Below are 26,966 nucleotides of genomic sequence, written 5' to 3' on the forward strand. Positions count from 1 at the left end.
TGAGCGCCCTGCTTCACACATCGAACTTGCACTGGTCATCTGTTTCACACAGGGTCATATACATGTTCCAGTGCTGTTCTCTCCAATCATCCCACCCTCGCCTTCTCCCATGTAGTCCAAAAGTCTGTTCTTTACATCTGTGTCTCTCTTTCTTAATGGATTGGAAACCAAAAGAAGGACCACAGTTTCAACTCCTTTCTCGTCTCCGTGACCGGCAAGACGTGCTGACGTCCATGGATGCCTTGGCTCTGTCCCTGCGGAACTGGTGGAATGGCAGAAACCCTCCCCTTTGACACCAAACAATGATCAGTTCCACGGGGTCTGAGTGTGATAAGAATCTTACACAACAGTGGACATACAGTCATTAGGGAAATTTCTCTATATAACCTTATTCCTTTACTATCCTTAGTTTGAAAACTTCTTGTTAATATATGTATGAAGCAACACATCCCAGGTTTTCCACATAGAAGCCAAGGTGACCTTACAAACTATGATTGGGTCATGGCATTCCCTTACTTGAACTTGTCACTCGTTTCCCACGGCTGTTCAGATAAGTCCAGACTCCGTACAAGGCCCTGGGAGATCTGGCCCCAGAGCCCCCGTCACCTCAGACGCTGTTGGCTCACTGGCCTGCCTTGCCTTCTCTGAAAAGTCGAGCATGTGTTCCTTCTGACGTCTGGCATGTTCTTCCCTTGGGTCATCACTTGGAAGGCCCGTCTCCCTCCCAGTCCCAGGGGTGCCCCTGGTTGTTGCTTGTCTCCGCCTCTAGAGGACGCCCCCGTCTGCACCCGGTTTGTCCCGTGGCTTCGGCTCGTCTGTCCTGCGACTGCTCCTCTCCAGGCCCGCGCTGTCTGCTGCTGTCTCAAGGGCCGGGGCTTCTCACTAAGGCCTTATTCAGTGTGACTGCTTGGAAAAAAACTATGCAATCCTACCTATTCAGGAAAGCTTTATTCTCATTTCTTAGTGTTTTCTTACATTAACTGTTACTTTCTAATTTAAAATCTGACTGTTTTAATAGCTATCATACTTTACTGCAGAGAATTTTTAAAATAAGCTATTGATTCATCTGCATTGAGTCTTGCCTCTGAGGTTTGTTTATTTTCCAGGAAGGACTCTTGCATATAAAAACTGGCTTTTCCCTAACAGGTACTGGACTGATTGCCCGTGTTTCTCCTTGAGGTAGACCTGGAAGAGTAACTGGTGTTCCTCCCCCACGCAGGCCGTACTTGGTGAACCTGCTGCCTTGCCTGACGCGCACGAGCAAGAGGCCCGAGGAATCTGTTCAGGAGGCGCTGGCTGCGGCGGTCCCTAAAGTGATGGCTGCTTTTGGCAACTTTGCGAACGACAGTGAGATTAAGGTATGCGTGTTGCCTCAAGTCACAAGCGTGTGAATGAGTCTTAGTGGGAGTCGCGCTTTTGCACAGACAGGCATTTGAGAGTGCGTCATAATTTGGATTATAATCTTTTGATTTCTTGAAGGCACACAAAGAGCCTCTTTCCCCTTCTGCCTTCTTACTGTGGGGTGGAAAGCTGAACAGGAAGACAGTTTAGAGAAGCAGAAGGCATTTTGCCAAAGCAGACTGGTTTCGGTGTCCAGGATTGACTGCCTAGCCTGACTGAGGCCAAGCGGTGGTCCCTGAACTGCAGGCGGAGCAGGCACTCCGACGACGTCCTCTGGCTGTGAGTGCCCGCGGCCGGGGCACCACTCAGCTTCCTGCTTGCTCTTGCCCCAGCCCGCAGTCCTCATGCCCTCTCTCGAGTCCTGCTCATGGTGTCCTGGCACAGGCTCTGAGGATTACCAAGAGTCTTGACCTTCTGCTTTCAGTGGGTCAGTCCTGTGTCAGAGCTTCTCTCGGTGTTTCCCTCTCCATTTCTAAATAACATGCTTACATTGCAGGGTTTGGATTTTTTATTTATTTATCTTACAGTGGAGAAGATGAGTTTAGCTCTAACCCTTCTTCCATCTTTTTACCACAGTGATGTAAATATTCGGCGTGCACGTTATTATGTCTACGTAATAGTCACAGCTAGTCCTGTTCTGTACTGTGGTTATTTTCTTTGTATAACGTTTTGGTGTTTCTGGAGTCAGTGGTTGCCTCTTTTCCATCTGCTTGTTACTCTCTGGCGATGTGCACCTGTCACGCCTTCTGCTGGCGCTGTGGGCATGTCTCAGTGCGCTCCTGCACACGATGGCTGGTTGACCGGACCTGGCTTCTGCTCTGGCCGTCGTGGGTTCTCCAGCTGCCGCTCCAGCCTGGTAGGGCTCCTTGGGTCTGTCCTACAGTCTGTCTTGGCTCCCCCACCAGAGGCCTGCTTCCTGGCTGCCGGGTCCCCGTGTCTCTAGGCTCACTGCTGGAGAGGGGCTGTGCGGAGAGTCTCACTGGTCAGAAGGCAGACTTTTCCTCAGTTTCTGTCTTCTGTCTGTGCTGGCATCTGTCCTCCGCTCTGCGGGAGATGGGGAGCGGCGCCCACGTCCCGAGCCGTCTAGGCGGGAGGGGGCCGTGGTAGTCTGCCCAGGAGCAGCCGTCTGTCCCCACGCCCAGGCCACGCCCACGGGCCTCTGGCGCCCCCACACCCGAGCCCCCCCCGCGTCGAGCTCTGTGGCTGAGCTTGCTTTGGGCGGCGGCTTTCAGTCCTTCTCCCCAGCTCCTAGAAAGGCTTGTGTGGGAGCTCCTTCCTGTGGGCCCCTGGGCACTCAGTTCCCTCTTGTTTGCCGTCTGGCTTCCACGTTTGTGAACGCTTCTAGTCTGCCATTGTCCCCGTCCTGTTCTTCTCATACGCCTTGCGCCCAGGTTTCTGTGGGGTGTCTGGGCGGTAGAGGTCCACGTGTCTGATCCAGCGTGTTTGATCAGAAGCCTCCTGACGGGAGCCCTGTTGTGTTAAGTATGGAGACTCTCGAGCTTTTCTTTGATGGATGTGGAATGAAGACAGCATGTGGATCACACGTGACTCCTCGACTAGGGGTCACAAAGCGAGCCTGTCCTTGCGGCCACTGCCCAGGTCTGGACGTGCAGTAGTGGTGACACCAGGAGCCTCTGCCAGGCTCGCCCCGTCTCCATTCCCTCCTTCCTCCCCAGGGCTGATCACACTGACTTGGCATCTAATGCCGGAGCGTCTGTCTTTAAGTTGTAGCCGTGGAGAACCTTACGGTATGTGAGTGTGTAAGTTACGGTATGTAAGTCACAGCTGTGGAGGACCTCATGGTGTGTGAGTGTGTAAGTTACAGTATGTAAGTCGTATCCGTGGAGGACCTCATGGTGTGTGAGTGTGTAAGTTATGGTATGTAAGGCGTAGCCGTGGAGGACCTCATGGTGTGTGAGTGTGTAAGTTACAGTATGTAAGTCACAGCCGTGGAGGACCTCGTGTGTGCATGTGTAAGTCACGGTATGTAAGGCGTGGCCGTGGAGGACCTCGTGGTGTGTGCGTGTGTAAGTCACAGTATGTAAGGCGTGGCCGTGGAGGACCTCGTGGTGTGTGAGTGTGTAAGTTACAGTATGTAAGTCACAGCCGTGGAGGACCTCGTGTGTGCGTAAGTCACGGTATGTAAGGCGTGGCCGTGGAGGACCTCGTGGTGTGTGAGTGCGTAAGTTACGATGTGTAAGTCTCAGCCGTGGAGGACCTCGTGGTGTGTGTGTGTGTAAGTTACGGTATGTAAGGCGTGTCCATGGAGGACCTCGTGTGTGCGTGTGTAAGTCACGGTATGTGAGGCGTGGTGGCCGTGGAGGACCTCGTGGTGTGTGAGTGTGTAAGTTACAGTATGTAAGTCACAGCCGTGGAGGACCTCGTGTGTGCGTAAGTCACGGTATGTAAGGCGTGGCCGTGGAGGACCTCGTGGTGTGTGAGTGCGTAAGTTACGATGTGTAAGTCTCAGCCGTGGAGGACCTCGTGGTGTGTGAGTGTGTAAGTTACAGTATGTAAGGCGTGTCCATGGAGGACCTCGTGTGTGCGTGTGTAACTCACGGTGTGTAAGTCTCAGCCGTGGAGGACCTCGTGTGTGCGTGTGTAGGTCACGGTGTGTAAGGCGTGGCTGTGGAGGACCTCGCGGCATGTGAGTGTGTAAGTTATGGTGTGTAAGGCGTGGCCGTGGAGGACCTCGCGGTGTGTGCGTGTGTTAGTCACCGTATGTGAGGCGTGGTGGCCGTGGAGGACCTCGCGGCGTGTGCTCTTCCCGTCTGGTCTCCTCTGCGCGGCTCGTGCTTGTGGGAGGCTCGCCCTTCGCCGTGTGACTCACTAGATCTTTTGCCGTTTTGGAGCTGCGTGGTGTTCCCTTGGATGAGCGTGCCGTCGCCGTCCTTTCATTGCAGCTGGCCCCTGGACCGGGGGCCGTCTGAAGTGCTGGGTCACGAATGCTGCTCCGTGCCGTGCTCATGTGGGTCTCTTGGAGCTGGGGTGTGACACCTGGAGCCACAGTTGTTGGGTGTGAGTGTGGATCTTTGCCCTCCGGCAGACACCGCAAAGAGCTGTGCCGAGCGCTGTGCCGGCTCTCAGCGCGCTGTCGGTGGCGCGGGCCGTCCGGGAGCACCCCGTCCTCAGCGGGCTGGAGCGGCACCCTCAGCCCTTTGCGGTGACGTGACTTGCTGAGTCCATTCTGCTGTCGCCTTTGGTTGAATTTCTGTTTCCATTCCCTGAAGCGCTCTTGACTCTAAAATGGGATGGTTTTTGTGTCTCTTTCCTTTTGAAGTGCTCTTAAATACATGTTCTGTCTGTGTTTAGAAAGTGGGGCCGCCTTACCCTTCTGTCTAGTACGCTTCCTCCTCCTCATGAGAAGAGCTTTAAGAACGGTGCCGGGACCTCCTGCCAGACGCCTTTACAAGGCTTTCTCAGCACTGTGGGATTTGGACCCAAGAAAGCCGGCTGGAGCTCGCAGAGTCAATTTTATTATTATTCCAAACTTCAGGTTCAATGTGGGCTGACTCATCATAGTGCTGTGTAGTTTTCATTCTGCTTAGAAGTTTGGACTAGTCAGAATGAGTCTTGACTTACAGTTTCAGTGCTGATGTGTGTGTATGATCTCACCAAAAGGAGTTCTTTAAGATGCTGTTTGGAGCTAAGAGTTTGTCAGAAATCAGTAGAGCTTTCTCTCCAGGTGTCATCTCTGGGGAGAAACTGTTGGCCGCGACCTCCTGGGGGTGCCGTGTGCCGGGGTCCTCTGACCCTCCTGTCTCTGGCTCCCGAGCTCTAATCTTGACTTCCCAGAGTGCCATTGAGCCCTGAGAGCCAGTTAGTGCTAGCCGCACCGTCAGGGAGAAGCTCGCTGAAGTTGCTGCTCGTTTGCCGGCGGCCAGACCTCCCCGGGCGGCGTCCCCTTGCCTCTGAGTGCTCAGCCGCGCTCCGCACACGCCCAGCAGCATCAGGGCCAGACCACTGCTCCGAATGACGGGCAGGCGCCCTCCGGTGGCGTGGTCGCCAAGCTCCTGCAGCCGCCCTGTCACCCCTTTGCATTCCTTGGATGTTTTTGTGAAGACCCTAATGGCCGTCCTTAGAACTATAGCACTGTGTCCTTTGGAGGCACGGGAACAACGTCGTCTTCTCTGGTTCCTTAGGAAGATAAGTGTGAGTGTGTGGTCTCAGTTCAGCCATGTTGCACGTTTCCAGACCTGAGAGTGTCTCTTAGTGTCTTTAGCAGCAAGTTGACAAGCTGTTGTTTAGGCATTCTCCTTCTGGACTTCATTATTTGTTGATTTTTTTTTTTTTAATTCCGTTTATTTTACACAGCACTACTCACTGACTGACCCTGGGCTTCCCACGTGGCTCAGTGGTAAAGAATCTGCCTGCAAAGCAGGAGACATGAGTTTGATCCCTGGGTCGGGAGAATTCCATGGACAGAGGAGCCTGGCGGGCTACAGTCCATGGGGTTGCAAAGAGTCGGACACAACTGAGCAACTAAACAACAATAAAAACTCACTGACCCTGGCCACAGACCTTGTGGAGACACGTTTTGTAGAAATGAAGGCTTTCGCTCTCCTGTAGGGAGGTAGATGCTGAGCAGGGCCCTCTTTGCAGTTCATAAGGAAGTGAAGAGTCTGCACACACATGTAGTGGACCGCTCTGAGGTGTCCTGCACTTGAGGTGCTCCCATTCAGCTCTGGGAAAGTCTCAGGTGGTTAATGCTTTATACTCCGCGAGAATTTGGAGCAGGTCGTGCTTTTCTGAAATATGTGCTGAGTTTCCCAGGAGCCTCATCTTCTGCCCACTTGGGTTTGGCCTCCTCAGGTTCTGTTGAAGGCTTTCATCGCAAACCTGAAGTCCAACTCCCCGACGGCGCGGCGGACGGCGGCGGGCTCGGCGGTCAGCATCTGCCAGCACTCCAGGAGGGCGCAGTACTTCTACAGCTGGCTGCTCAGCGTGCTCCTAGGTGAGGCCCGGCCGGCCAGTGCCTCGCCCCGGGGGCGGGGGCCCCGGCACATCCCCGAGATAGGCCTTTGGAATTCTTTCCCGTCAGGCAGCCCCTCTTCAGCTTCTTGACGGGGCCCTTCAGCCTGGCCGACGACGGGGAAGTGTGCAGGCCTGCCCTCGGGGGCGGTGTGAGGCCTGGGGAAGCCTCTCCCCGCCCTCCTCCCTGGGGCAGCAGTGTGGACGCGGCCTGGCCCACCAAGAGTGGGCACGGCGGGAGCCTTCCCGGGACTGGCCCTGCAGGCTGCACACAGCACGGCCTCTGTGGGGGACCTGGGTGTGGGAGCCCGAGCCTCAGGGCCGACTGGACAGCTGTAGGCCTGCTGACCAGGCCTCCTGCCCTGGGGCGGCGGTGGGAATCCGTCCCGGCGAGTGGCGCGGGGAGCGCCTGGACAGTGGATGCGATAGAGCTGCCTGGCTCCCGCTCGCTGTGCGGGGCCTCGCTGAGCCGAGGGGTCAGTGTTCCCCCTCAGCGGCACCCCTGGGCCTCCGCTCTCGACTGTGTGCTTTTCTGTAGTGACCTGCGCCGTCTGTACCCCCGGCCGCAGGGCGCCGCGTGGGCCTCTGCCTGTTAGCAGAGGGAGCCGCGAGTTCGCTGTGACTCAGTCTCGCCGCTGCTCTGTAGGTTTGCTGGCCCCCGTGGAGGGGGAGCACCCCACCCTCCTGATCCTCGGCGTCCTGCTCGCGCTAAGGTACTTGGTGCCCCTGCTGCAGCAGCAGGTCAAGGACACGAGCCTGAGAGGCAGCTTCGGGGTGACGCGGAAGGAGATGGAGGTCTCTCCCTCGACGGAGCAGCTCGTCCAGGTAGGCACCCCCGGGCGTCACTCCCGTGCCTGTGCAGACAGGAGCAGCATTCAGAAACTCAGCCCCTTTGGAAGAGGAGCTGCAGAACGGAGAACCGAGGGTTACAGGTGCGCCCTCCGGAGTGGACCTGCTGCTCAGACCCCAGGTCGTGGCTCCAGGTCCTTGAGCTCTGTGTGGGGAGACAGCGCGGTAAAACGAAGGTGTCCTCACAGGGTTTCCAAGGCGCCCACATAAGCCCCTTTGAAACAAATCCCAGCCCTTGTGTTATTTCACCCGGGGCGTTTCACATGGATCCCTGTAGATGAGGACTCTGTTTCTAATTTTAAGGACAATGCCATTGTCACACCTGAAGAAAAGAACGTTTTCTTAGCATCAAATTCCTGCGCATCCCTGTTACTTTGTTCTTCTGCTCTTTGGAACCAGCATCCAAATGACGTTGGCTGTTAAGGATGTCAGTCTCATTGATCTCTTGGTCCCCTTCCACGCCTAGTTTCTCTTAGAGTTCGTCTTTTGAGGAATCAGATCATCAGTCTTGTGGAACTCCTGGCAATGTTATTTTTATTACTTGACTCTCCACTCTGTAAATTAGCAGCCCTCTTTGTCATCTGTATTTCCTTAAAGCCAGTAACTGGAGTAAGAGGCTTGTCAGAGTCAGTGTGTATTTTATAACACCCATAATATCTGAGTTCAGTACTACCTAGACAGTATTTTAACATAAATATTATTGGGGCCGCATACTGAGAATTTTTTTCTGATTTTTTTTTTTTTTTTAAAGAGACTTCTTAGTCAAACGTTTGGAGACCACTGGCCTAGTGGGGGACGCACGCAGGCGTTCCCTAACTGGCATGGTGGGAGGCCTGGTGCTCTGCAGAGGGCCTGGTGTGGGGGGTGGGCAGGCCGCTGACAGCTGATGCTTCGGGGGTGGTAGGCTTCGACAGGGACACAAAGTTGGGAGAAGAGAGTTTTTCAGACTGTAGCCTTCGCCAGGTTCTTGAAGTGAGAGACAGAGTGTGTGGGCAAGGGAGAGCTGGGTGTGCAAAGGTGTCCGGCTGTCAGGTCGGTTGGGTGCTGGGGGAAGATGCGGTGAGAGGCATGTGGAAAACCGCGCGGAGCTAGGAGAACAGCAGTCCTGGGAGGTTGAGGGAAGGGCTGTGGGAGGTGGTGTTTCATTAATTACCAACTTCCTTAATAGTTACATTTCTTCAACGTGATTAAACGCTCTGGCACCTTGTCGCATTAGCAAGCTAGATGAGATTATTTCTCAAACATGTCTAATCTGTATTCTTTTGACTAATGGCCATTTTGAGTTAAATTATTTTGATTAAGAACTTCAACTCAGCTAAGGTAGTTTGGCTAGATATATTTAAATAGAATATAAAGTAATCCTGGGCCTGGCTAAACTGTAAAGCAAGTCTGGGCAAAACACAGGTATTTCTAGTATGCAAGAATTCATTTTGCTTTTAATGTATGCTTTTATTCTTTTTGTGTATGCTTAAAAAAATATTTATTTGAAGATACATTCTAGCAAAATGAGAAATAGATGCAAAACACCCGAAGCCCTGAAGCCCGGGAAACACAGCTAACCAGGAATGTGGTGGAAGCACTTCTGAGATGACCATGTGCAGTGGGCCAGTCAGATTCTTCATAGAGACAGGAGGTCCAAGGAGCTCCCTGCGCCCATTGTCATGACCAAGAGCTGCCACAAGGGAAGGTGCATGTGTGTGTGTGTTAGGAGGGAAAACCAGGGAGATGGAGCAGAGAAAACTGTTACCCGGTTTTGAAGCAAATTGTTGACTGATTTTAAGCAAGTATGAGACTATAATAAAAGAATCCACTTAACTGTTATCCTTGGGACATTCTCTTTCAAGTGACACAGCACTGCTGATAGTGAAACAGTTCTTTCTTCTTGGGTCCGGTCACAGCAATAGGCTTTGCAGGGAATGGTGTTCAGTCGGTCAGTCATGTCCGACTCTTTGTGACCCCACGGATTTTACAGCATATGCCAGGCTTCCCTGGCCTTCACTGTCTCCTGCAGTTTGCTCACTCATGTCCATTGAGTTGGTGAGACCATCCAACCATATCGTCCTCTGTCATCCCCGTCTCCTCCTGCCTTCAGTCTTTCTCAGCTTCAGGGTCTTTTCTAAAGAGTCAGCTCTTTGCCTCAGGTGGCCAAAGTATTGGAGCTTCAGCATCAATCCTTCCAATGAATATTCAGGACTGATTTCCTTGAGGACTGACTGGTTTGATCTCTCTGATGTCCAAGCGACTCTCAAGAGTCTTCTCCAGCACCACAATTCAAAAGCATCAATTGTTCATGAATGAGGTTAATGTGCGCATTTGACATCCATACTGGTTTTTTAATTCAGTATTTAGACTCAGCATCTAGGCAAAGCACGTGTGATTTCAGAAGTTATATCTTAGTGCATACATGCAGCCCTTAGTAAGATGAGAGCACTGCCTGCTTCAGAATCTGGGAGGAGGCAGATGAGGCCAGGGAGTGTAGGGTGTGCGTTTCCTCCATCTGTGGAGTGAGAAGTCAGGAGAGTCTCTGCTCAGAGCAGATGGGTCAGAATTCATGGCTTGAGCTTGTGAGCTGATTCCATAGGGCAGGGGGTCAAGGGCCAACTACCCAGCTCGTAGCAGGAGAGCAGCCACAGACAGTACCCGCAGGCTGTGTTCAGGAAAACTGTGCGCAGAACAGCTGGTGGGCCAGGTTTGCCCGTGGACTGTGGTTCCCAGACCTGTGGCCTAGAGTTGGGAGGTGCCCGTCAGAAGAAGTAGAAACAGGTGAGTCAAAGTAGCCACCTTTGAGACTCACCTTACACAGTGCTATACTGTCATTATAAAAAATATGTATTACTTCTCTGATGTCACAGATAGGGCGGCCCAACTTAGCAAATAAAGGTAGAGGGCACCAGTTACTTAAATTTCAGGTAAATCACCAGTAACCTTGTTGGGTACGTAGGCCGGAAATCTCAGGCGCTCAGTTATACTTCAGAATTCTTTGTTTATCTGAAATTTGCGTTTAACTGGGCACTCTGTGTATTATCTGGCACCTCTAATGAAGGAGAAAGGGGTAAATCCATTATGTTCATATAATGTGACGCAGGGTAAAGTGTGGTGTGAAGCCTTTAAAGGCTTTGGAAACCCTTAGTGCACTCTGGCCAGCGCGGCTTGCTTGTTGTGTGTGTCTGAGGAGCTGTGCGCACGGTGTGTTTTGGACTTGATTCTCCTTTCCTGGTCCCCAGTGTAGGGAGATGGAGCCCTCCATTACCATGCTTCTCTTGTGGAAGTGGTCTGCTTATTTTTAAGGAATTACTATAACTGAAAAAAGCCCCGGGACTTTAGAAAACCATGGAAGCGAATCGTTACATTGGTAGAAGAGAGAGAGAAGTTTTTAGCGGGAGAAGGCATACATTTTCACAACAAAAGACAAAAGCAAAAAACCTGGAGGCTGGGACACATTATCAAGGCCATGGCTGGCGGTAACGCGGTGCTCCTGTTCCTAGGTGTATGAGCTGACCTTGCACTACACCCAACACCAGGACCACAACGTCGTGACCGGGGCCCTGGAGCTGCTGCAGCAGCTCCTCCGAACCCCGCCGCCCGAGCTCCTGCGCGCGCTGACCACGGCGGGCGGCATCCGGCAGCTCGCCGCCGCCAAGGATGAGCCCGGGGGCCGCAGTCGGAGCGGGAGCATCGTGGAGCTGATAGGTAGGGCTTCGGATGGCCATTCTGGAGTCCACTTGGCCGTGACTCTGGCCCTGGTGCTGGTGAGCCACAGGCGGCCCAGTTGCTCACGACACTCACGATGCAGATGTCATCCTTACTCCTGCACCCGGGAACTGGGGGTGCGGGCGGGTGAGGTGAGGCCAGCACGGGCACCCGGCCTCCTGACCCGGACTCGGCCGCCTCCACGTGGCGGTTCATCTGTCGGAAAGCGAGAGCGCTGGTGCGGTTTGCCCATGACGGACCCTGGGGTCTCCCTGGGGCCCTCGAGGCCTTTGCTGTCCTCTGGGCCCTGCTCTGCGGTCCCAGCTGGCTCTCGGCAGCCCTCCGTCCCTCCTCCACGGCCCCTCCCCCCCCCTTGGCTGTTTTTCCCTGTGCTGTTGGGTACTACGGGGCCCTGATCCCGCCACATGCTGCTGCTGCAGACCCCCCTACTTGACTCGGAGTTGCCCCTGGGGAGCTGGAAGTCAGGCGTCCCCGAGTGGCAGCCTCTGGAACCGGGTCTGGCGCAGCGGAGGCTTCTGGGCCTCTGTGGACTGGCCGCACCAGGCCCTGCAGGTGGGGTCTGCTCAGTGCAGTGTGGGCAAGAGTGGTCTTCACCGTTAGCAGAGACCAGGGAGGCTGCGGCGTCCGCCCGCTGCCTCGTGTGGTCACGGTGTCTGCCTGGGCCCCACGGAGAAACTGTCGCTGTGCCTGTCCTCCGGGCTGTGTCCTGAGCAGCCCTTCCCCGTGGGTGCAGGCCTGACGAATGATCGCTGTCCAGTGATCTGATTTCTGATGACTGTGTCTGATGAAAATGTCTGTTTGATTATTGGTTGACCAAATAATCTGGGTTTTCTGATGTTTTTAGTTTGGCTTTTTAAATGTACTTTGAGCTCTTCTGACATTCTAGGTCATATCTTTAGAACTGTATTTTTGAGTGCTAGTGTAATTTTCAAGTTATTGCAATTAAAATTATGCAGTTTTTATGTTACAGGATGGTGGTTAAACCCCACCTGTAGAAATAACATTCCTGTATTTTCTAAAGTTGAATCAAGCTTGAAGATTTTTTAATTGTGTCTGGATTTCAGCTGCTTGGTACTGCACTTTCATCTGTCATTTTCTGTGACTTACAGCTGGAGGGGGTTCTTCATGCAGCCCTGTCCTTTCAAGAAAACAAAAAGGTGATTATTTCAGAAATGATTGTTATTTTCAATCTTCCTGCTTTTTTAGTATTTCTCTGATGCAGTTGGCTATGCCTGTACCTCTTCTCAGCAAGGTGACTGTGTGTATAAATGCAGCTGAAATCTGATAACCAGGCCCGAATAGTGCTATTGGGTGGTTTCAGAAAGTTACTTGTTGATCAGAATTGGTTTATTGTAAATTTCTCTTTTTTTGAGGGGGGCGAGGGGCAGCCTGCACCATGTGACTTCTGGGACCAGGGGTTGACCCCGGGCCTGGCAATGAGACCACTGAGTCCTCACCACCAGACCTCCAGGGAATTCCCTGTCATAAATTCCTCATGCTTTAGGTGAGGGGTCAGCAGGCGTTTTCTGTGAAGGGCCAGGTGGTGGCCCGTGGAGTCCTTTTTGTGCAGGGCTGCAGCTCTGTCCTGTGGCAGGAAGGCAGGCACGGACAGCGCCAAGCTAACGGCACAGCTGCCTTCCAGCACAGCTTTATTTAGTTGCCAACTCCTGCTCCAGGGGATGTTCTGTTTATAAAGGCAGCTCATCATCCCAAAGAAACCTGCTTAGTATTAGTCAGGGATAATGTTTGGTTAATTATTTGGTTAACTTGGGCCTGGTTGTCATTTTTCAGCCATATTTACCTTTGTACATACCCAACTTTTCTGATATAATTATTTTTATTTAATCAAATTTCTTCTGACATGGTCTGAAAGTTTTGGTACACATCATTGCTTGCAGCACCAATTATTTTCTTCTTCCGCTCTAGATTTCCATAGGAAACTATTGATGTTTTCTGTTTTGAAATCCTAAAAGACTTTTCCTTTTTTTAAAATTGACACAGCCTTTAAAAGATAAAAACTAATCTTTTACATATGCTAATTTTTTGTGTGTCTTGAGTTTAGTGTTTAATTGAGAGAGTCTAATGCCTAATAATATTATTTGTAGTGTTGAATGGGTCTTAATAGGAATAATATTCTATTCCTGGCTGGATTAAGTAAACGTTTCCTAGAATACTTAGAATTAACCATATTTGGATCATCATATGGAGAAGGAAATGGCACCCCACTCCAGTATTCTTGCCTGGAGAATCCCCATGGACAGAGGAGCCTGGTGGGCTACAGTCCATGGGGTCGCATCTAGTCAGACATGACTGAGGTGGCTTTGCATGCATGCATGCATGGATCATCATGGTGTGGGATCCTTTCAAGTTTGAGATTTTGGTGAAAACCCTGAGATTGCTTGAAAGCGGAAAGGCTTCTGTCAGAAGCTTGTGTTTCTCTCCTTGCATGGGGAGGAGACTTCAGGCGTGTGACTAGATTTCCCTGGCACTCGCCTCGTCTCTTGGTCTCTTTGTGATGATGAGGCGATGACAGATTCTGGTTGAGATGCTCTTTGTTTTTGGGGCTGGAACGTGGAATTTGTGCTCAAGCTCTTGTTTTATTTTTTGAGTGTTTTGTTGTTTTCATTTAGAGCTGCAGTTGTCATACTTTCCTATCATAGCTTCAGGTGAGATCTGCCAGAACGTAAGAGACAGGAACATTGCTGTTGGATGTCAGATCGGGGTGAGAGTGGGGGGCGTGGCCTGGCCTTGCCCCCTCGTGGGGAGAACTCCTTGGAACAGACTTGCAGACTGCTGTTTCCAAGGACGAAGGCTGCTTTCGTTAACTCTGAATTCACAGGTTGGAGTGTTATTTGCTTTCTCAAGGTAAATCACTTGCTCTATAATAAAGGGCTGTGTTATTTAGTAGATAAGCCAAGTTGCTGTGTTAGTTTCATCTAGATCTTGAGTTTCCTTTGCTTCTTCCTGGATGGGAGGAGGGCTTTAAAGTCACATCAGTGTAGATTTATGGCAGTTATCACACCTGTGACTTCCTCATTGAAGAGGAGTGAAGTTAGAAATTGGAACTTGCCAGTAATTATTTTGATAATGTCATTTAATGGCATTTGTATGTAAAGTAACCATAAAGATAAAATGATCCCACTTAAATCATGTTAAGACTTTTGTTTTCTTTTTTCCTTGTTGTAATTTGGAACTCATTAACTGTAAAATGTATTTTTAGAATTTTGCTAAAGATGAAATACTATTCCATCCTCCCAGATCATACAGTACTTGAGTACTGGTTATCAGCAGTAGAAATCCAGCAAGTTAACTGATAATAAAAGTGACTTTTTGTTGGAGATGTGACATGAATATCCTGGCAGCTAATAGAATGAGTTCTAGCTATAACTTGATATATTTAATATTAAATAGTAACAAATTATTTAACATTGACAGTAGTCTTAAGTCAATTAGTATTGATTATTAAAATACTTTGTGGTACAGATTGAGAATTACTGCTTTTAACTTTTTCATACAGGTTTATTGATTTTAATAATACTCTAAATAGGACATCTGTGCATTTTGTGTTAGCACTCTAGAGGAATAAAGAAACATGTATATGATGACAGGCTGAGAGCTGGAATTAAATGTGCTCGTGGTTTTCCTCTTGGAATGTCCTTGTGTTTGGTTTTCAAAGCTCTTCCTGTAGCAAGCTCAGGTCTCTCGCTGCGTCCTTCCCTAGGGAAAGTGCTCTTTGGAGAAGCGGCACCCCTGGAGGATGACTCGGAGTCCAGGTCGGAGGGCAGCAGCCCCGCCTTCTCAGGTAGCGTGTCCCCCTTGCTCCCCTCCGCTGATCCCCCGCACCTCAGTGGGTCCTGCTCCTCGGAGGCAGCCGTGAAGCCAGCTTGCTCAGATGCTGGATAATTGAGGCTTCTTTCATAGTGTTTACTTTGACACACTACCTGTGTGTTTTCTTGGATCAGATATTTGCTATTTTCCTGTATAGGATGTTTTCCTATATCAAATATATGCTATTTTCAAGCTGTTTTAAAATTAGGTTTATACTCGCTGGGTGTAAGTCTTTTTGAGAAGGGAATGGTGGGTAAAGTATCTCATGAATTGCATGGGTTGTAAAGAGGAAGATGGGATTAAAAATTATCTGAGGATCTGAGCCAGGAAGAAATGGAAAATAATAACAAACCAGTTATCAGTACTGACAGTGAATCAATAATAGCTCTCAACCAGCAAAGTCCATGATCAGGTGGCTTCATAGGTGAATTCTCCCAAACATTTAGAGAAGTGTTGACACCCGTCCTTCTGAAACTGTTCCCAAAAATTGCATGGAAGGAACACTCCAAACTCATTCTGTGAAGCCACCGTCCCCCGAAACTGAAACAAGACCAAGCCACAGTGAAGGGAGAGTGACGCGAGTTTCGGGCGGGAGCTGATGGACACGGGCGAGTCAGTCAGGCTCATCCCGCGGTGCGGAGGCTTCTCAGTGTCCACAAAGCGATCAGTGAGGCAGACTGTAGTCACACATGGGAAAATGAAAACCATTTGAGAGTGGTTTGGTCTGTATAACCCTAGCCAAATGAATATTTTTAGATAACTGAAAATAAGGCTGAAAATACAGGGAAAGAAAGTCAGAATACTTTTCATTGGTGATTATTTACTTACTGGTTTATTCTACGAAATAGAACCCCATGGACAGTAAGTAGCCTGCCAGGCTCCTCTGTCCATGGGGATTCTCTAGGCAAGAATACTGGAGTGGGTTGCCATGCCCTCCTCTGGGGAAATCTTCCCAACCCAGGGGTTAAACCCAGGTCTTCCACGTTGCAGGCTGATTCTTTACCATCTGAGCTGCCAGGGAAGCCCAAGAACACTGGAGTGGGTAGATTTTTTAAATTACAAAAATAAAGTTAAAACATTAAAAAAAAGTTACAGCTATCCATGAGCCCCAGTGCTGACTGACCTCCTGGCCTCCAGGAGTGACACAGCTCACAGCTTGGTGTGGGTTTTTATGTAGGGTGGTGCTTTTTAAATGGGAGTTAAAGACTAGGGAAATGTGAAACTTGATGATACAGGGGAGTGGGACCGGCTGAGGGGTCGTGAACAGGGTCTGGGAAGATGGAAAGCCCACGTTTCGGAGCGCCACTTGCTCCGAGCTTTTGTGAGCACCCTGCCTGTACCCCAGCCAGGCTGCCAGGAAGTCACCAGAATCTCCATGCCGCTCCGCCCTCAGGACGGAGCAGCCGCTTGAGAGCTGGAGGTAGTTTGACAAACGTTGCTTGTCAAACTTGAGAGTTGGCAGTGAAATGCCACTTGGGAATATTCATAGCATTTAAAAATATCTACTCATGATCCTTATTTTATCAGTATAGTGATAGAGTAAAAGATAAGTAAGTAATACAGTCAAAATGTTTGAAGAATGCACTGTTTGTCTTGCTTTTGAAATTGACTAGTTATGTTTTCACTGTATTTAAGGACGTTTTACAGTTAAAACAGGTGCTGACAGTGAATTTGGGGGTATTCTACAAGTATATGGTTCCCCGTTGCATTTTCTTGCTGACCCTTTGAAGAGTGAATGTTCCTCTGTCTGCAGCCTCAGTCAAGGGTGAGGTCGGAGGTGAGCTGGCTGCCTCTTCTGGGGTCTCCACCCCCGGCTCCACCAGCTCAGCGGCCGACTCTGCGGGTCATGACATCATCACCGAGCAGCCCCGGTCGCAGCACACGCTTCAGACGGACTCAGTGGATCTGGCCGCCTGTGACTTGACGAGCACCGCCACCGACGGGGACGAGGAGGACATCCTGAGCCACAGCTCCAGCCAGATGAGCGCTGTCCCTTCCGACCCCGCCATGGACCTGAACGACGGGACCCAGGCCTCCTCGCCCATCAGCGACAGCTCCCAGACCACCACCGAGGGGCCGGATTCAGCCGTGACCCCTTCCGACAGTTCTGAAATTGTAAGTGGTCAGAGGGACAACTCGGTTTCTGCAGAGGCGCCTTCCCTGGGGCCCCAGACCTGGACCCTCCTGCCTGTTCATTCCATCCCTCTGACATGTGAATAGCAGTGTAGAGGTCCCCAGCTCAGATCCTAAATCGGCAGCTCAGCCCCGTCGGAGATCTTCCCAGAAGGAGACGGCCAGGCGTCCTTTGTGTTGAACACGGAGGTCAAAAGTTAGGTCAGTTGATGAGTGCCATCAAGTGCATTTGAAATTTTTAACACCTTTTTGGGCACAGGGTAAGTCATTATTGTGAAGATCCTTAATGAACCTGTTATTAACAGATCTGCACTCTTAATGCAGTATGACTAATAAGAGTAATACTGTGCATTATTTTAGTACTTTCTGACTTTTCAAGAACCCTGACTACGTAGTCCGTCTTCTAGAGCATGTCTCTGGGTACCTCTCGTCCCTGAGTTAGTGGACATGAAGCCCTCTGGAGTGGTCTGAGGTTTGGTGCAGGCGTAAACTGAGTTTTACAGCCCAGTTTTATATAATCAATTTCTGCTGGCAGTTGTTTTGCTACTACTGAATGTGTTCTATTTATTAAGAATTTTTTCTTAAACAGTAGTGAATGCAGAAGCTTTGAGAAACACGTCATGAAGCACTGGCAGCTGTCCAGTGGTCACGTGGATGTGGTTTCTGATGGCCCAGTGGGTTTCCACTGTCTCGCTTGGAGGAGTGGGCTCACCATTGGGGTTTTTAGCTAGAAGACCTGGCAGAAGATAGGGTAACTGGATTGTGGGAAATGATTCCCATAACTGGAATGTGGGAAATGATTTTGAGTCAGGAAAGGGTGAAGAGTACTGACCAGTGGGCAGGGAGAAGGGGATGTTGGGGAAGCGCTGCTCCCAGTAGCATGTTAAGTGAGCGGAGGAAGTTTCTGTCGTCGGCTTATTGCACCAACTTGTGTCTTGCCTTTTTTTTTTAATTTCTGGCTGTGCTGGGCCTTTGTTGCCGCACGGCTTCTCTCTAGTCGTGGCAAGCAGGGACTGCTGTCTGGTTTTGGAGCTCAGGCTCCAGGGCGCTCCAGTTTCAGCGGTTGCAGCCCTGCGTCTTCAGAGCACAGGCTCGGTAGTTGTGGCTCTCAGGCTTCGTGTTCCTCAGCATGTGGGATCTTCCCTGATCAGGGATGGAACCCGTGTCTCTGGCATTGGCAGGTGGATTCTTTTCCCCGAGCCACCAGGGAAGCCCGTCTTGCCTTTTTATAGGTGATGCTTTCTAGACGGGTTCTCTGGACATTGGACAGCATGACCACAGGAAGTCGTGTGAGCATCCCGTCTGGAGCTGCTACAGCAGCCGTGTGCCGTGGGGCGTGGCTGTGCCAGGGGCCCACGCCGAGCTCTGGCCTGCAGGGAACTACGTGTCTCCCCTTGATGTTTCTCACCCCTGCAGAGTTCTTTCTAGTTTATGAGGTGCTTCCATGTCTTTTATTTAGTCCGAGTTGTTTGCTGAACAAACGCACTGAGCACCTGTTACCTTCCAGGGATTGTTCTACAAACTGGGGGTGAAGCAGAGGGCACAGCATGCAGAGCTGCTCTCCCGGAGCTGGCGTTTCAGAGGGGGGCCCCAGGCTCTTTCCGTCGGGCCAGAGAGTGAACCCCCTGGGCTCTGCGAGCCGCCTGCTGGTGTTGCACTCTCGTCTCTGCTAGTGAAGGGCCAGAGCAGCCACAGACAGTATGCGAAGGAATGAGCGTGGCTGTGTTCCAGTAAAACTTTGTTTACAAAAACTGGTGATGGGCCAGATTTCCCTTCCTCTGTTCCAGAGTGTGTGCGTGTCTGCGTAGGGCAGATCATAAGCCAGTCATCGGCAGGTAAGTAAACACACAGTCGGATGGCAGCAAGTGGCACAGAGAGAAAGGAGCCAGCTGCAGGGGCTAGGATCTCCTCACGAGACCGTGCAGTGTGGTGGCGTGGGGCGTGGCCTGCAGGGAGCCCCGCCCCGTGAGAGCTCTGGCTCGGTTGCTCACGGGCTGGGCGGGCTCCGCAGCTGTGGCCCTTGGGTCCCTGTTTCCTCACCCACAGAATGAAACTGGTGATGGTGCTTGATGCTGTGGGGCTTGTGGGGATAAGTGACGTAATACGTGGGGGTGCTTTCACGCCAGCCGGGGGTGTACTGGGATTTTCAGAAAATGTTTTTTATTACGGTAGAACTTCTCACTTTAGCCTGTGTGGGGTGTTTGTTTTTTTAAGTCATCTGGAGAGTGGAGGAAATTTGTTTCTTTCTTGATTGTTTTTGCTCATGTATTAATAGCTCAGTTTTATTTTTTTAATTTTAATTGGAAGGAATAATATTTTTAATGATACAGAATTTATTTCAGTAATAATCTACGAACATATTGAGAGTCTTTCACTCAGTTTTTCAGGTAAATTACAGGGGATTTCAAGTGGATATGAGAAATTTGGCAGTATGAAATCATCACCCGTGTGTATGGCTAGATACTTGAAATACTGTGTCCCAAACTTAGTTGGGTCAGTCTTAGCAGTTTAGGGGGTAACCTGTTGTTAGACTTTTGTTTAAAAGACTTTTCCTCATTTTTTACTTGCTGTTTAAAATTAGCTTGTGAACACAAAGGTTTTTGTTTGGACTTTTGTCTTTTTGTAATCAAAAAAGAGAAATGTCCAGGTTGGGATTTCTTTGGCTTTTTTAGAATCACAAGAGCTTTCCATAATGTGGTAACGTGCGATCAGTAAGCTCTTGGTACTGTTCACGCCTGTACCCACGTGCCTTTGAGGAGATAGCCTTCATGTTGGTGTGTAAGATGCCATGGTCCACGTTGCTCACAGGATCTTGCATTTGCCGTTTCACCTTGGAGGGCCTGCCCCTTGGTGGTGGCACTTCCGAAGCCTCACAGCCCCTCTTGCATGTTCAGGTGTTAGATGGCGCCGAGAGCCAGTACCCAGGGATGCAGGCAGGCCCGACACAGGACGAGGATGAGGACGCCGCTGCCGCTCTTCCTGATGAAGACACAGAGGCTTTCAGAAACTCTTCCATCGGTATGTTGACTTCAGGTGGTGTACGTAAGTCCCCAACACACGACTAGGCTCCATTCTGAGATTGCGTTCCTAAGTCCAGCAAAGTGAACCCAGGTATCCAGCTGACACGATTGGCCATATAGGACTGTACTGTAATAGGTTTATAATACTTTTCCTACTGTTTCCTGGACTTGAAATAAAGACTCAATGGACATGAATTTGAGCAAGCTCCAGGAGATGGTGAAGGACAGGGAAGCCTGGTGTGCTGCAGTCCATGGAGTTACAGAGAATCGGACACAACTGAGCAACTGGACATCAGCTCCTGTGTACAGGACTGTACTCTGTCGAGTATAGTGCTTGTAGAGGGTGCAATGTACCCTGAGCTAACTTACGTGATTGGGAAATGAACACATGTTCACATCTTGGGAAGTTTGTGACTTGAAAGCTCGTATGTAGGGGCCTTACTGTACTACCAAGTGGCCTTGTTTTCAACCCTGACCTCTTACATCTTAACTTCCAAGAAGTCCTCTGGTGTCTGTGTCCTGAGTTGCAAACAGCAAATGAGGAAAACCAGCTGAGAAGTTGTCATCCTTTTTGACCTAAGTCCTGTGCTTTCATGCTGACTGTGTGTCGATGTGGGTGTTTATGTCTTAATTGGAAACTTGTCGCTTGACTTAGTCTCTTTCTTTGATTTTGAAGCCCTTCAACAAGCACATTTGTTGAAAAGCATGGGCCACAGCAGGCAGGCCTCTGACAGCAGTGTGGATAAATTTGTCTCACGAGAGGAAGCTGCCGAGCCAGGGGATCCAGAGAACAAGGTGAGACACCGCGGCCTGAGACCACGCCACGTCCCGCGCAGGCCTGCGTGTTGAAGCGCGCCCTGGCTGCCGTCCGTCCGCCGCACTCCTGGCTTTCCCGTGGCTGCCCTTTCCCCTTCGCATGTCAGCCTTGAGTCCGCTCTGCTGTCTGCCTCTCGAGGTGTGGGTGCGTCCTTGAGAACTGCCCGAACTTCTGATTTCTTCGACTGTCCATGTGATGGTAGTGTGTGGCCTGGCAGTGTTTCTTGGTTTTGATTCACTGAATTATTTGTTTACTTATCGTGGTAGATACTCGTGCAGTTCTCCATCGCAACCCTTCTGAAGGCACAGCCGAGCGGCATTACATGCCCACACGTTGTGCAGCCATCCTCACGGCGTTCACAGGACTGTTTGATCTTCCCAGACTGAAACTGTCTCCGTTCGACACTGACTCCCATTCCTCCCTCCCTCTGGCCCCTCTCACCCACCATTCTGTTTTCTGTCTCTCTGGGTCTGACTACTCTGGGGACGTCTCATAAGTGGAATCACGCAGTATTTGTCCTTTTGTGTCCTCGGGGTCATCCGTGTTACAGCAGGTGTCAGAATTCCCTCCCCTTTAAGACTGAATGATGTTTCATTGCATGTGTTTACTACATGTTGCTTTCCTCTTCATCTGTTGATGGACACTTGGGTGACTCCCCACCTTTTGTAGGTTGTAAATAATGCTGTTATCAGGGAGTATACAAATACCTCTTCAGGACCCTGATTTCATTTCTTGTGGGTAATATACCAGAAGTGGAGATGCTGGCCGGTGTGATGCTTCTGGTTCTGACTTTTTGAGGCAGCCCTGTACTGCTTTCCACAGCAGCTGCACAGCTTTCTTTTATTTATTTTCTGCTCCGTGTGGCCTGTGGGGTCTCAGTGCCTTGACCAGGGATTGAACCTGCGCCCTCTGCATTGGAAGCGCGGAGCCTTAACCCCAGGGAAGTCCCTGCTGCACCATTTTACATTCCCACCCATGGTGCACCAGCATTCCGTTTCTCTGCATCTTCACCAACACTTTTCTCTCTCTTTTTTTTTTGAGAAGATCATCACACTGGGTGTGCAGTGGTGTATCATTGTGGTTTCTGACCTGCGTCTCCCCTAATGATTAGAGATGTGGAGTATCTTTTCATGAGTTAATTAGCCATTCACGTATCTTCTTTGGAGAAACGTCTCTTGAAGCCCTTTGCCCATTTTTAACTCAGGTGGTTTGATTTTTTTTAGTTGTTGCTCAGTTGTCCATTGAGCTGTTTCAGTATTATCTCTGTATTGCTTGCCTTTTCCATGTAAGTGTCTTGTACTCCCAGTTAATTTTAAATTCCTCAAGGACAAGAAGTAGTGTTTCACACTTAGTCCCTCCATGGGTGCTCAGTCACCGTCTCGACCTTGGCCGTTCCTTCGGGAATGGCCTCCCCTCACAGCTTCAGGCGTCCCTGGGCGCTCCCCTCCGTCTGTGCGGCGTGCTCCTTGCCTGCTGTCTCATTCGGCCCCAGCCCTTGGGGCCCCCTGGCAGGGCTCCCCCTGGGGGTCTGATCCTGCCCCACCGTGGCCTGTGAGGTCGGGCACGTATCTGAACGCCAGGCTCCTGGCACAGTTGCTGCTCTGGAATTCCTTGTTGGATGAACTAAGGAATCAGCGTGTAAGTTCCATGATTATAAGACAAATAAGTGTTGCTTTTTCTTTACAGCCCTGCCGGATCAAAGGCGACATCGGCCAGTCCACTGATGAAGATTCCGCCCCTCTTGTCCATTGTGTCCGCCTTTTGTCTGCTTCATTTTTACTCACAGGGGAAAAAAATGGTGAGAATCAAAAGGCAGGTGCAGAGTTTAAGGGAGTGACTTTAGGCTTCAGAGGTCACCTTGGTCACCAGCTTTGAGCCTGGTTGCAGCTGACGGAGTAGAAGCTGGAGACGAGCTTTGGTTTTCACCGACTGATGGGGAAGGCTAGGGGAGGCTGGTTTCCTGGGTCTGGCTTTGTTTGTTTGGAAGCTAAAGATTTGCCGCTGTGATGCTGACGGCGACTGGGGTGGATCTGTTCGCAGCCTTGGTTCCGGACAGGGACGTGCGGGTCAGCGTGAAGGCACTGGCCCTCAGCTGCGTTGGAGCCGCCGTGGCCCTTCATCCTGAGTCTTTCTTCAGCAAACTCTACAGAGCACCGCTGGATACCGTGGAATACCCTGGTACATTCACAGTTTGCGTCTCATTCCTCATGTTTAGTCACTGGCTTGAAAACTATTTCAAACTCTGACTATTTTAGTTTTAGAGTACCAAGTTTTCTGAGTTAATTTGCAGCGTTTGAGCTGTGTGACAGCTCCCCGTAAAACACATCAATTGTCATGTTTTTAGCTTCTTGGACCCCTGCAGATGCAGTGTTTAGTTGAAACACACAGAGGAAAGCAATAGAAATCTGGGAATGTAAGAGCTCATTAACATGTGTGTTGGATTTTAGCAAAAGCACAAATTGTGTATAATCAAAATTGCTTCGGGTCACACCAGCCAGACCAGACATTCACACTCAGCCGGCGGGAAGCGGGATGTTCACGCTCAGAGCCGGTGGGGAGCAGGACGTTCACGCTCAGAGCCGGCGGGAAGCGGGATGTTCACGCTCAGAGCCGGTGGGGAGCAGGACGTTCACGCTCAGAGCTGGCGGGGACTGAGAGGAGCTGGGTGGCGGCGGCCAGTCTCCCGCAGCGCACGCCTGGGCGTCTGCTCTGACGGGTGCCTGGGGGAAGCCTGCTCTCCTGAAGTTACGCTCCTGCCTGCTCTCTCACGCTCTCTTTCCTTGGGGGAGGGGACAAACCCAGGCTTTTGAATTTATATTAGTTAATAAGTGTGGACAAGTTTGAGGCTCTCAAGTCATTTTCTTGAAGCAAACACTTGACAACCTGGGATTATAACCCAGAAGCTGTTGTGTTGAAGCGGTGTCAGGGATGTGATGAATATAGGCTCTTTAAACCCGGGACGTTTTCACCACGGACGGCTGTCACAGGCAGGCCTTTCTGGATCAGCATCACTCCCTCGCCCTTCTTTTCTTGCCTGGAAATTCAGCCTTTGCCCTGAGTTAGAAAGTTGACGGTAGGGACCTGTACAGTGGCCGGGCCATTTCTCTCCGCAGAGGAGCAGCACGTGTCAGACGTCTTGAACTACATCGAGCACGGGGACCCGCAGGTCCGAGGAGCCACAGCCATCCTCTGCGGGACGCTCGTCTGCTCCGTCCTCCGCCGGTGCCGCTTCCACGTGGCGGCCTGGATGGGCGCCGTCAGAGCCCGCACAGGTAACCACCAGCCCTCAGCGTTCAGCATTCCGCGTCGTCACTCCTGGACGGCATCCTCGTGTTCAGGCTCACATGAAGGCGTCTGTGCTTGCTCTTCCGGGCAGGAAATACACTTTCTCTGGCGGACTGCATTCCCCTGCTGCAGAAGACTTTGAAGGACGAATCCTCGGTTACTTGCAAGTTGGCTTGTGCAGCTGTGAGGGTGAGCATAATCGTTTGTGGACATCAGTTCTTTGATTAGTGGGAATTTCACCAATGTTAACAATGAAAACTTAAGCTTAATATTAAATATTTCCATTCGCAACAGTAATAAATGTCTGTGTACCTACCTCTCAGCCTCAGAAGGAAAACAGTGCCAACAGAGTCAAGGGTTAATAGACTTTGGTTTAAATCTCAGAATATTTGTTTGAAATACACGTTTCCTAAAGGGTATCTCTACCTTGCTCATATTAAGCGTAAAACTTGCTGAATTAAAATGCAGCAGCTCTTTCAGGCCCGTTGAATGCACAAAGTGAGGCACAGGGGTTATTGAATACCCTGTGGTGTTGGTGGGGAGACAGCCCCAGGCCTTTATGGGGTAGCATGTTGAAATGTTCTATCAGCTGGTTCAGAACTCGCAACTGGCCCAACAGCAGTCCATGTTAAGCAGTAAAAATCAAGCCCCAGACCCTACCATTGTCAGACTTATGTCCCCCTTTAAAATGACACGGCCCGGCCAGACTTGCTCCTTGGTCCCAGGTGTTCACCAGGTGTCGGTCGGTCTGTGTCTGCTGGGGCAGAAGGGAGCCGGTCAGCAGCACTCAGCAGGCTGTGTGCGGAGTCGCCCTGCGCGCGCTGGGGCGGGCAAGACACAGCCTTGGAGCCTGGGGGGCCCGGTGCCGGGTCCCATCGGACAGGGTGCAGGCCCTGGGTCATGGCGTTGGGCCTGGGGCGGATGGGGGTCCCCAGGGGCGGTGCATGCCCGGTGTCGGGGAGGGGAGGCCTGGATGGAGGCAGCGGTGGGGGAGAGAGCCGCGTCCTGTGGTGGCGACACGCTCACGCTCCACGTCGAGGTGATTGAGGCATGTGCGTGTGGTCAGTGTTCCTGAGAGAAGTCGCTGTCAGAGGGGGATGTCGAGCAGGGACGGGCAGGGGTGCGTGTGGGGGGTCTGCAGAGGCCCACCCGCCGCCTGCCTTCCAGCTCTGCGTCATGAGCCTCTGCAGCAGCAGCTACAGCGCGTGGGGGCTGCAGCTCATCACTGACTTGCTGGCCCTGCGGAGCAGCTCCTACTGGCTGGTGCGGACAGAGCTTCTGGAGACCGTGGCAGAGATCGACTTCAGGTGGGTGAGGCAGGCCCGCTGGGGCAGGCTTGAATGGCACGGGACAGCCTGGTGCCCGGGTGCAGGCGGTGACCTGTGTCCCTCTGTGTCTGCCCCTCCCTTCCGAGACTTCGCCCTCGTCCTGGAGTTTTTACGTCCAGGCAGAGGAGTGGAGTTTGCTGGTAGTCTTAGTCGTTCGAGTGTTCTGTATGGTGTGAGTGAGAGAGCTCAGGCTTCTAAAACAATGAAGCTTGTGTCTCTTGGGCCTTTTTAAACGAATGCATGCCACGCTCTACTGAGCCTAGGTCAGACAGCAGATTGGTATTGTCACAATTAAAGAGTAACTTCTGATGCCTTGCAGTTTATCATTTTCTGAGAAAGCATGATTCCACGTTTCTTTCTGTGCTTTCTTTTAGATGGGAAATTTTCTTTTTTGTCTGAGTTTGTGTTTTTTTTAAAGACCCTGTTTGTAGAGGGCTGGTTGTGTGCCAGGCTGGGCTGGTGCCCTCTGGGTTATTGTCTTTCAGCTTTAGAACATGTCTGTGAAGTCCGGGCTGCTTCCCGCTGCATCTCACAGGCAGGACCCCGGGTGGTGGAAGGGGGGACCCGCCTCTGAGGGGGCCAGAGTCTCAGCCCACTCCCCAGTCTGCCCTCCCGCCACCTACAGTTGTTTGAGCTAGTTCTGTAGGGCACTTGGGGTCTTTCAAAATACCCAATGTTTATATTCACTTTGAAGAAAAGTACTGAGTACTTTCTGAGTCTGGAGTCGGGAGGAGCGTGGGTTCTCCTTGCTGGAAGCAGGTGCCTTCCTGCCGTGTAACGTGGGGCTGCCTCAGAGCCTTCCCTGGCTCCCGCCTGTGGCCCTGGCGTGGCCGTCCTCCTCCTCTGTGGTCATGCAGGCCATCCGTGCGGCTCTGTTCAGTAACTTAATTGTTCACCGTGAAATATGTTCTTTGTGTTAGGTTGGTGAGCTTTCTGGAGGCCAAAGCAGAAACGCTACACAGAGGGGCCCATCACTACACAGGGGTAAGTCCTTCCTGTCTGGGAGGCCGTGATTTAACTTCCAGGAGTGCCGTTTCCCCTTAGTGTGGAATTTCTAGGAATGCTTTGTATCATGAAGCTTGTGATTGTATGTGTGACTTTAGGGCTAGTGACGTTGAGTTCTTCTTCACCGGCTTTCCAAGATACTTGACTTAAAATTCATTTAAATACAGAGATCAGATCTGTTTTTATCTTTCTTTCCAAAGCTTTTAAAACTGCAAGAGCGGGTGCTTAATAGTGTTGTCATCTATCTGCTTGGAGATGAAGACCCCAGGGTGCGGCATGTTGCTGCCGCTTCGTTGATGAGGTATTTGCCCAGTATTTTCTCTCTCCATTCACCTTCTTGGTTAAAGTACTAAATGATATGACAGTGGGAAGAGAGGTGAAAATCTGGAGGCCATAGGGCATATTCCTAAATCTTTGACCTCACTTTTGGTTACTCTTGAGCTATCAAAAAGCATATTTTTCACTGTCTCAAGAATCTAAAATGAAAATTAAGACAACAATAAAGTATTAGTCTCATATTGTAAAAGTAATGTACTTTGATGGTCAGATTTTTTAAATATGGAGAATAGCACTAAGAAGAAAATAAAATTCACCTCTGGTCCTCCCATTGGAGATAAC

General features: G+C 50.8%; 1 protein-coding gene across 3 annotated transcripts in view; it reads left to right on the forward strand.

The window, feature by feature from the left end:
• HTT (huntingtin) overlaps positions 1–26,966 on the forward strand; it is a 124,398-nt gene that overhangs the window by 26,932 nt on the left and 70,500 nt on the right. The window contains exons 6-21 of one of the 3 annotated variants that reach the window (XM_043906045.1): positions 1,220–1,358; positions 6,214–6,355; positions 7,019–7,197; positions 10,707–10,911; positions 12,042–12,089; positions 14,654–14,734; positions 16,514–16,875; positions 19,788–19,911; positions 20,590–20,708; positions 22,417–22,528; positions 22,771–22,908; positions 23,844–24,002; positions 24,107–24,204; positions 25,183–25,322; positions 26,264–26,327; positions 26,549–26,649. In XM_043906045.1, the coding sequence (XP_043761980.1) occupies positions 1,220–1,358; positions 6,214–6,355; positions 7,019–7,197; positions 10,707–10,911; positions 12,042–12,089; positions 14,654–14,734; positions 16,514–16,875; positions 19,788–19,911; positions 20,590–20,708; positions 22,417–22,528; positions 22,771–22,908; positions 23,844–24,002; positions 24,107–24,204; positions 25,183–25,322; positions 26,264–26,327; positions 26,549–26,649 (2,211 nt within the window). The remainder of the gene's footprint in view (positions 1–1,219; positions 1,359–6,213; positions 6,356–7,018; positions 7,198–10,706; positions 10,912–12,041; positions 12,090–14,653; positions 14,735–16,513; positions 16,876–19,787; positions 19,912–20,589; positions 20,709–22,416; positions 22,529–22,770; positions 22,909–23,843; positions 24,003–24,106; positions 24,205–25,182; positions 25,323–26,263; positions 26,328–26,548; positions 26,650–26,966) is intronic. The other 2 variants (XM_043906047.1, XM_043906046.1) reach the window with 2 other exon arrangements.

This window comes from Cervus elaphus, chromosome 6, assembly GCF_910594005.1.
Source record: "Cervus elaphus chromosome 6, mCerEla1.1, whole genome shotgun sequence".
NCBI classification, from domain to species: domain Eukaryota; kingdom Metazoa; phylum Chordata; class Mammalia; order Artiodactyla; family Cervidae; genus Cervus; species Cervus elaphus.